Source organism: Pyrus communis, chromosome 10, assembly GCF_041283825.1.
Source record: "Pyrus communis isolate YQ-2024b chromosome 10, ASM4128382v1, whole genome shotgun sequence".
Taxonomy (NCBI): domain Eukaryota; kingdom Viridiplantae; phylum Streptophyta; class Magnoliopsida; order Rosales; family Rosaceae; genus Pyrus; species Pyrus communis.
In genome coordinates this window covers 1127047-1137500 of record NC_142574.1, presented here as the reverse complement: position 1 = coordinate 1137500, position 10454 = coordinate 1127047, and the positions used below count along the sequence as shown (strand labels likewise).

Genomic DNA, 10454 nt, shown 5'->3' with positions numbered 1-10454 from the left:
CTTTCAAACTTAGAATTTAACTTCTTACCGTATTGGTCATGAGTATATAAAAAATGTCATCATAAAGCCACAACCTGCTGCGTAGACCAAGCTCTTCAGACTCTTCATGAACAATTGTCCACGCCATTTCTTGCATCAAATCATGCATCCCTATCATGTTTTCGAAATTGTATACGAGAAATCTCTCAATTAGTACATCTATCATACTACTACTAGAAATTCCAAATGAATTGTCTAGCATCCGCAATACTTCCGTCGTGGGCTTCCCTTTGTGGAGACACGCAACATCGAGAAAAATTCTCTTCTCCATCTTTTCTAGTCCATCATAACTAACTTTGAGTGAATCAAAAACTGTTGGAATAGGAATTTTCCTTAGATTATCTCGTACACTATTCCATGCACCTTGACCTCTCGCATACAAAGAAGACCCCAAGGTTTTAAGAACCAATGGAAGGCCTCCAGCACGATTAATGAAATACTTAGACAGTTCCAAAAAATCTTCCTCAGGTTGGTCTTTTCTAAAGGCGTGCAGGCTAAACAGCTCAAGTGCTTCGGCATCTTTTAACACCTCGACATTATGACACAATGTTATGTCATGCTCGACCAGCAGACGTTGATTTCTTGTTGTAATGATAATTCTACTTCCCATGCCAAACCAATCTTTCTTTCCAGCTAATACTTGTAGCTGGTTTACTTGATCCACATCATCAAGTACAAGAAGAACCTTTTTGTTGCATAAGCATTTCTTCGTGTAATGGATTCCCCATTGTTGGTCTCTAACGTCTTCAATATTTTCTTTCAAGATTGGGCAAAGAAGTTGTTTTTGAAGACGAATTACAGAAACCTCTCTAACATTTTCAAGAAAGCAGTGAACTTCAAAATGATGGAAGACTTTATCATAAACTAGCTTAGCAAGAGTAGTCTTGCCTACGCCACCCATCCCAGTTATCCCAATAAATCGAACATCATTTGCATCATGAGCTAACAGCAAACTTAGTTGCTCGAGTGCAGAATCAGTTCCGACTAACTTCTGTGAGGAATCTAATAACGTGCATGTAGCTTGCACTTTCCTCCGCACGCAATTGACAATGTCATCAATTAGCTGTCTTTCAGAGCTGGATGGAAGAATAGTATAATAAGTTAACCAAACAGGGGCACCAAAGTAAGAACAACAACGAAACATTCAAATATGCATGCTTACTTAAAATTCTTCGAATGCCACCCAGAAATTTTGGATACTTTTTTCAAATCAGATCTCCACCGGGTCACCTTCTTTTTGTCTTCGGTACTAATGAACTTTTCTTCATGCTCAGTGAAGGCTTCGGCAAAAGACGCCCTCTGATTGCCTACGTCAGATGGATTTGTCTCATAAAAGACCGGCAGAATTGATTTCCTCGCTTCCATACATTGAACAATGTTTGTGAGTTCGTCCAAGCACCATTTGGAATGAGCGTATTTTGGAGAGAGAACAACGATTGCTGTATGCGATGCTTTGATTGCACTTAGGAGCTCTGGAGAAATACTTGTTCCTCTTTCAAGCTCTCGATCGTCATAGAAAGTCGTAATTCCTTGGCACTTGCACAATTCATGGTATAAATGGGATACAAAACCCCTACGGGTGTCTACACCCCTGAAACTCAAAAACACATCATACTTCAATCCAGGAGCTAAATCATTTGAAAGAAAAGATGAAGAGGCTCTTTGGGTGCTCCAAGTCAATGCCATTGGAAAAAACAGTTGCTGTAAATTGGGTACTGCAAACAGTAACTGAATGAACAGGTAAAACGATAGAAGATCAACAAGAAGCACAGTTTCACTCTATTCTTGATTTGTTCTTCTTTGAGAGCAGACCTTCCAACCCAACAACCATTTGCAGATATAAAGGTCCCCTGTTATACCAACACAAATTCGATTAATAAATTGGACTAATCTGTATCTTAGAGTTTGTCAATGTGTGTTAGTCTTCTGTGTCTAAATTTATAGCATCACTATTTCGATTAATAAATTGTCTGCATAGTGAATCTGATAAAATGATATATTAAACATGTCACCTAATTAAGTAGCTATATTAAACTTTGAGTAAAGAAAAATGTTCAAGCAAACCATTATCTGTAAAAACAGTTCAAAAGCCAGGAATCGATAACCCATTTAAGGAAAAATGATAAGGAAAGCGATTGGGAATAAAAACTTGTTTCATTTGTAACTGATCAGACCTTATACATTTAGTGTATTAGTATTATGTAACTGAAAACACAATCGAAATTCATCAACGTTCAAACTTAAACAATCATAACCTCAAACAACCAAAGTCTAAGGAACAAAATCAGATCCTCATAGTACATAATTCATCTCTCTCTATGCGTAAAACATTTAGAAAAATAAAATGCCAGTTATTAGAATGGAAAGTTGAAGTACCTGGGCAAGTTTTTCTTTTTATCCGAAGATCATCTCCACTTTCCCGCATTCAAAATATCACCACCAGTGCACTTATCTAAGGGAAAAAAAACAAGTGCATCCAATCATCAAAGTTTACATAAATTTGTCACAAATCCATGCACTGATGTTCAAAATCAAAGCAGTTAAGAGTCGGTGTACACATCAACAATTGAATGTTACAGATGGAATGCAAAATCACGTGGAATGAAATCATCAAATCCCAGAGGAAAAAACTTTTCAAAGCATTCTTGCGAAATCAAAATCCAACAACCATTTGATTATTAGTTCAACGCAAATCATCCGACTTTTTCTTAATTTTTTGAATTTCTTGACAATGTTTCCTTCTTGATTATATATCTCTATCAATAGAAAAATGAAAAACAAACAAACAGATAGGGGTTCAGAAATTTAACATATATCACTAATCAGTCCCACAATCTTTTCTGTGAACCCTTGCATTGCTCTCTGCATTTCCAGAAGTTACATTATGAAATTTTACTGAATAGTAAATAGTTTATACCTCTCAGAAAGCTCCATAAATTCTCCTTAAACAAATTATGCAAGATTAGTAAAAGATAAAAATAAAAAATAAAAAAAAAGTAAAGAAAATTAACCTTGGAAGGCTCATTGCTTGTTCCGAAGCTGATTCCTGGAACGTATTTGAACCATCAGAAAAAACCCTGCAAACCACACAATAGAAAAAATGAAGTACTTTTTTTTTTTTTTTTCTCCTAAGATTAGGAGAGAAAAAGGCTGATAGTGGAAAATCCTAAAAAATTAGAAAAATAAAAAGCCAAAATTATAAATCTGGAAAGAGTACCCAAAGATAAGATTTTCTGGGATTAAGATTCTCTTCGAATGTACACCAGATTCGCGGTTTTTCAGTGAGAGGACGTTCTCGTTAGTAATTTCTTAGAGTTCTGGGGAAAAATAGAGATGAAAAAAATACCCAGGAGAAGGGGCAGAGGAGATGCTGTCGAACGGAGGAGGAGGAAGGAGGAGGAGGAAGGAGGAGCCTGGATGGGGAGATGAGAGCCAGTGTCTTAATGAAATCCAAATTTTTTTTTAAGGAAAAATGGCAATTGCGGAAATAAATTCAAATTATCTAATGAAATTGCACTCTAGCTAAAGCCACAGTGCGGCCGCTCCCCAGTTTTAGAACAGGGTAATGTTCTAAAATTTAAGAAAAGAATTTGAAACTATAAATCTTCTCTTGGTAATTACAAGATGCAATTTTTATTCGTAACTACACAGATTCGCTGTCATCAGATACTTGGCTTAGTATCAACACATATTTAACAATTCGATTTGATTTTACAGTCTTTGATAACTTAGTTTAAGTTGTTGAATCATATGCAATTATTGAAAAATGAGTTATGCTAACAAAATAAGTATTCAATGAACGAGTGAACAAAAATGAGCAGTAAAAAGAAAATATAAACTTTAAATCTTGTTTTGGTAATTGAAGCAGTATATTAAGCAAAAGAGATCAAAAATGTATATTAAGCAAAAGAGATCAAGGACTTGGAGAATTATCAAACAAAATACAGAATTAACACAAACTTACACAAGTAGAGAGAAGTAGAGAGACGTGACAAATGGCAAGGCAAGAAGCAAATAAATCACACTGAAAATTCTAGCAACGAAGTTGTAGGAATATAAGAAATTCAGAGAGGTAGGATAGGAAATAAATGGGAGGGAGATGGGTACTTATACTGGTAGTGAAGGTGGTGGGGACCACATGGTTCAGTGTCGATGATAGTGTCGAGTGAATTATTTCTTTGACAAAGAAATGTTAGTATGATTACTTATCTAAATAAGAGTAAAAGAACTAAAATTTTAGGATGATCTATGGTGAACTATTTAACAATTAAAATATATTAAATATCTCATGCTCTCCGTTAAAATTCCAAATAATTAATCGTCATGACCTGTTGAGTTTTGTGGCTCGTTCCAATTGAACCGTTACTTTGACAGAAGCCAATGTTTTTTTTTCGATAAATAAAAATGGTTTCAGTCACGTGATGACTATGTTAAAGGCAGCAAGGAGCTAGTATTATAAGGCATTGGATGCTTTTTCTTTCGGTTCCCACTTCCCATCATCATGGAGGAAAAGAAGAATAATACTTGACCGTTGAAAATTCAGTAGCCATTTCTACTTTTACTGAATTAGAGTTAGATACATGTCTAATTTATGCTTATAATTTTAATTATTTGGACATATGTTCAAATTTAATTGGATAAAAGTAGGAATGGCCACTGAAAATTCAGCAGTCAAGTATTGTTAGGAAAAGAAAGGCAACCTATGCCCTTCGGTTCCTAAAAAAGGAAGGCAAAAAAATGGAGCAGCATTATAAGGCATTGGATGCTTTTCTTTTGGTTCCCATTAGCAAAGAGAAAAATAAAGGTTTTGGGCAATTAAACATTCAAGATATTGGTGCTAATTTTTTGGCTTTTGGGAGAGACGAAATTATGTATTTTCATCTCTTTCATTTTTTTTTTGTTTTTTTTTTAAGTGAGAATTATTGGGTGCGTCTAGGATTTGGGGTTTGAGAGTTAAAACTCTACTTGTGATCTCCATTAGCTATTAGTGAAATTTCTTTACCATCTCTGTACTGGATGTAAACTTATGCCAAATCAGTATAAATCTTTGTATCACTTTGAATTGTTTGCTTTGTCCAATTTTTCTGAATCAATTTGTAATTTCACATTTGACGCTTTCAAACAACACTTACCATTAAAACAATGAGCTAAACCATTTAATCAAATACTAATTAAGTGAGAACATCAACAATTAAACATTGGCATCTAGTATCGAGCCAATGATAAGTTGGAAGGATCTATTAAGTAGCTATATTAAACATTGAGTAAAGAAAAATGTTCAAGCAACCCATTATCTGTAAAAACAGTTCAAAAGCCAGGAATCGATAACCCATTAAGGAAAAATGATAAGGAAAGCAATTGGGAATAAAAACTTGTTTCATTTGTAACTGATCAGACCTTATACATTTAGTGTTTTAGTATTATGTAACTGAAAACACAATCGCAATTCATCAACGTTCAAACTTAAACAATCATAACCTCAAACAACCAAAGTCTAAGGAACGAAATCTGATCCTCATAGTACATAATTCATCTCTCTCTATGCGTAAAACATTTAGAAAAATAAAATGCCAGTTATTAGAATGGAAAGTTGAAGTACCTGGGCAAGTTTTTCTTTTTATCCGAAGATCATCTCCACTTGCTCTAAATAACAATTGTCATCTCCACTTTCCCGCATTCAAAATATCACCACCAGTGCACTTATCTAAGGGAAAAAAACAAGTGCATCCAATCATCAAAGTTTACATAAATTTGTCACAAATCCATGCACTGATGTTCAAAATCAAAGCAGTTAAGAGTCAGTGTACACATCAACAATTGAATGTACAGATGGAATGCAAAATCACGTGGAATGAAATCATCAAATCCCAGAGGAAAAAACTTTTCAAAGCATTCTTGCGAAATCAAAATCCAACAACCATTTGATTATTAGTTCAACGCAAATCATCCGACTTTTTCTTAATTTTTTGAATTTCTTGACAATGTTTCCTTCTTGATTATATATCTCTATCAATAGAAAAATGAAAAACAAACAAACAGTTAGGGGTTCAGAAATTTAACATATATCACTAATCAGTCCCACAATCTTTTCTGTGAACCCTTGCATTGCTCTCTGCATTTCCAGAAGTTACATTATGAAATTTTACTGCATAGTAAATAGTTAATACCTCTCAGAAAGCTCCATAAATTCTCCTTAAACAAATTATGCAAGATTAGTAAAAGATAAAAATAAAAAATAAAAAAAAGTAAAGAAAATTAACCTTGGAAGGCTCATTGCTTGTTCCGAAGCTGATTCCTGGAACGTATTTGAACCATCAGAAAAAACCCTGCAAACCACACAATGGAAAAAATGAAGTACTTTTTTTTTTTCCTAAGATTAGGAGAGAAAAAGGCTGATAGTGGAAAATCCTAAAAAATTAGAAAAATAAAAAGCCAAAATTATAAATCTAGAAAGAGTACCCAGAGATTAGATTTTCTGGGATTAAGATTCGCTTCGAATGTACACCAGATTCGCGGTTTTTCAGTGAGAGGACGTTCTCGTTAGTAATTTCTTAGAGTTCTAGGGAAAAATAGAGATGAAAAAAATACCCAGGAGAAGGGGCGGAGGAGATGCTGTCGAACGGAGGAGGAGGAAGGAGGAGGAGCCTGGATGGGGAGATGAGAGCCATTGTCTTAATGAAATCCAAATTTGTTTTTCTTAAGGAAAAATGGCAATTGCGGAAATAAATTCAAATTATCTAATGAAATTGCACTCTAGCTAAAGCCACAGTGCGGCCGCGCCCCAGTTTTAGAACAGGGTAATGTTCTAAAATTTAAGAAAAGAATTTGAAACTATAAATCTTCTCTTGGTAATTACAAGATGCAATTTTTATTCGTAACTGTCATCAGATATTTGGCTTAGTATCAACACATATTTAACAATTCGATTTGATTTTACAGTCTTTGATAACTTAGTTTAAGTTGTTGAATCATATGCAATTATTGAAAAATGAGTTATGCTAACAAAATAAGTATTCAATGAACGAGTGAACAAAAATGAGCAGGAAAAAGAAAATATAAACTTTAAATCTTGTTTTGGTAATTGAAAATGTATATTAAGCAAAAGAGATCAAGGACTTGGAGAATTATCAAACAAAATACAGAATCAACACAAACTTACACAAGTAGAGAGAAGTGACAAATGGCAAGGCAAGAAGCAGATAAATCACACTGAAAATTCTCGCAACGAAGTTGTAGGAATATAAGAAATTCAGATAGGTAGGATAGGAAACAAATGGGAGGGACATGGGTACTTATACTAGTAGTGAAGGTGGTGGGGACCACACGGTTCAGTGTCGGCGATAATGTTGAGTGAATTATTTCTTTGACGAAAAAACGTTAGTATGATTACTTATCTAAATAGGACTAAAATAACTAAAATTTTAGGATGATCTATGGTGAACTATTTAACAGTTAAAATATGTTAAATATCTCATACTCTCCGTTAAAATTCCAAACAATTAATCGTCATGGCCATGCTTACTATTGGGTTTTGTGGCTCATTCCGATTGGACAGTTTACTTTGACTGAAGCCAATGTTTTTTTGGATTAAAAAAATGGTTTCGGTCACGTGATGACTTTGTTAAAAGCAGCAAGGAGCCAATTTTACAAGGCATTGGATGCTTTTTCTTTCGGTTCCCACTTCCCATCACCAAGGAGGAAAAGAAAGGCAACCTATGCCTTTCGGTTCCTAAAAAAGAAAGGCGAAAAAAAGGAGCACCATTATAAGGCATTGGATGCTTTTCTTTTGGTTCCCATTAGCAAAGAGAAAAATAAAGGTTTTGGGCAATTACACATTCAAGATATTGGTGCTAATTTTTTGGCTTTTGGGAGAGACGAAATTATGTATTTTCATCTTTTTTTTTTTTTTTTTTTTTTTAGTGAGAATTATTGGGTGTGTCTAGGATTTGGGGTTTGAGAGTTAAAATTCTATTGGTGATCTCCATTAGTTATTAGTAAAATATCTTTACCATATGTAAACTTATGTCAAATCATTATAAATATTTGTATCACTTTGAATTGTTTGTTTTGTCCAATTTTTCTGAATTAATTTGTAGTTTTACATTTGACGCTTTCAAACAGCACTTAATACTAAAAGAATAAGCTAAACCATTTAATCAAATACTAATTAAGTGAGAACATCAGCAATTAAACATTGGCATCTAGTATCAAGCCAAAAATAAGTTGGAAGGACCTAACAAGCAGCTTTATCAGCCAACATTCATTTCTACCCAACACCATCACACAAACACCATCACACAAATTATACTCTTAACAGAAAAAGTTATATGTGCGGAAGAAAGAATGAATTACATAAAACGAGAATGTCAAAATATCGGTGTAATCAATCTATTAGGTATTATCACATCACAAAGTTAAAATTTTCTTGAAAGAAGCAACAAAGCAATCCCCATGCAAGAGCTGTTTACTTTTCAATACTCGTTGAAGAGGAAAAGCTGAAGAAAACGCTCTTAACACATGGGACTTCTAATAAAGTGAAAAGACAAGTATTTTCCACACAAAAAAGTGGAAGATTTGACTGATTTCCAATACTCGTTCCAAAGTGAAGGGACATTGGTTTTGAAACAAAAAAAATTAAAAAAGGGAATACTGATCACGGTGAGAAATTTCCAAGAAGCTTCTCCGTTGGGACGTGTTATCTTTCTTCAACTTTTCTCTGCTCACCAAAGTGATTGGTGGATGCAAGACTTGTGACTTCTCTGCAACTTCCCAGCTTTCCCATTTTTGAAGAGGAATATAATTACCATGAAACCTGAATCTAGGTTTTTTCACACGAGCAGTAGAGGGGTAATCCAACACGTAAGGCCGTTTTGGCAATTGCACAAGACTAGCCCCAAAATTAACAAAGGATTTACTGCTCACATGTTATCCAACAAAGGTTCTTTATTCTTTTATCTAGAACCTGGCTATTACATATGCAGAGTTTAAAAATAAAATGAATTTTAACGAAAAATTTTCGGTATTATTTATTTTAATAAAAAATTATATTTTTACACTAAAAAGTCAATCATAATACTATTCACTTTACCATTTACTTTGTCCTTATCGTTAAAACTTAAAGTTTTTAAGCTATTTTCATTAATTTTCCTAAAAATGAATTCTAGTTTCCAATTGTTGTACCAACACCTTGGGTTTGGGGTTCAATAGCTCCAAGATATATAAAGGGGTGAGCGAAATAACAGTTCAATAAGGACATAAACCTCATCATGAATAATTGATCAAACTAAACTAAGTGACACATTAAATGTTAGATTAGTCACTGACAAAATTTGAATTTATGTTGTCATGCAAGACCCTAACATTTTTCTACCACTGTAATAAAAAGCTACTATCTAATTTAATAAAAATTATAGTGTCACAAAAATAAAAAAATAAAACAAAAAACCCAAGTGACGCAAGATCATAGATTTCAATCATAACAAATTAAAAACAATAGTTCCATGAATGCATAATTGTTCCGTTCCTTCATTCCCAAGGAAATCCCCATACACATGTACTGCCATTACTAAAGTGCAAAGACAAAGACAAAGATTTTCCACAATAAAATTGACAGGATGCAAGACTTTCGAGTAAGTTTCCAACCTCCTTGCCAGAATATCGAGAAAAGATATTCATATTCTTTGTTTTTTTCTTTTTTCTAAAAAGAAAAATATTTATGTCACCCACTAATCTAGGTTTTTTCACACCAGTATTCCAAGATCAGGTTCTCCTTTTGATATATGTATGTGATCAATCTGCCCAATGCCCCAGCTATTAAATATGATTGATACGTTCTCAGCACGATTCATTAACATAATGCATAATGACAATTTTCATCAGGCTTACAATCTTCACGAGGCAAATAAAATACTTAAAAGGTATTCTGATACAAGAGAATTTATTTTTGGTTTTTCATTTTCAAAGAAAACTTGTTTGACAACTACTTTCAATTTTTAATTTTTAGAGAAATAAAAATTAAAAACTAGTTTCTTGAGCTTTCAAAATTTGTATTTTCAGTTTTTAATTTTAGTTTCTAATCAACATCATGACACAAGTCATTAAGTAACAAAACTAGTAAAAGGTCAACTAAAAACATTATATGTCTAAAAGAACAGTGAATTACATGAAACGAGAAAGTTAAAATAGTCGTGTAATTAGCCTATTACGTATTATCACGCCACAAAATTAAAATACAACGCAAAGTGACGACAAATTTGAGCCACAACACTATAATGTTGCAATGCAATGTAAATCTCCTTCAAAGAAGCAACAAGGAAATCCGCATGCAATAGATGTCCGCTTTCCAATACTCGTTCAAGATGAAAAGATCAAAGGACAAGTATTTTCCACATAAACAGTTGAAAACCGACTATGGG

At 33.6% G+C, this 10454-nt stretch overlaps 1 protein-coding gene across 16 annotated transcripts in view; it reads right to left on the bottom strand.

Annotated features, from left to right (window-relative positions):
* Positions 1-10454, bottom strand: part of LOC148693321 (TMV resistance protein N-like) — a 39831-nt gene that overhangs the window by 2836 nt on the left and 26541 nt on the right. For 3 of the 16 annotated variants that reach the window (XM_088677719.1, XM_088677729.1, XM_088677733.1), the window contains exons 1-7: positions 7199-7320; positions 6300-6365; positions 5639-5743; positions 3051-3116; positions 2416-2491; positions 1202-1889; positions 29-1115 (exon numbers count right to left, since the gene is read on the bottom strand). In XM_088677719.1, coding sequence (XP_088533845.1) covers positions 29-1115; positions 1202-1725 — 1611 coding nt within the window. In that variant the 5' untranslated portion in view covers positions 1726-1889; positions 2416-2491; positions 3051-3116; ... (1 more) ...; positions 6300-6365; positions 7199-7320. Of the gene's footprint in view, positions 1-28; positions 1116-1201; positions 1890-2415; positions 2558-3050; positions 3117-3256; positions 3360-4003; positions 4114-5638; positions 5809-6299; positions 6366-6627; positions 6685-7198; positions 7321-10454 lie in introns of those variants that run through there. The other 13 variants (XM_088677727.1, XM_088677732.1, XM_088677730.1 and 10 more) reach the window with 10 other exon arrangements.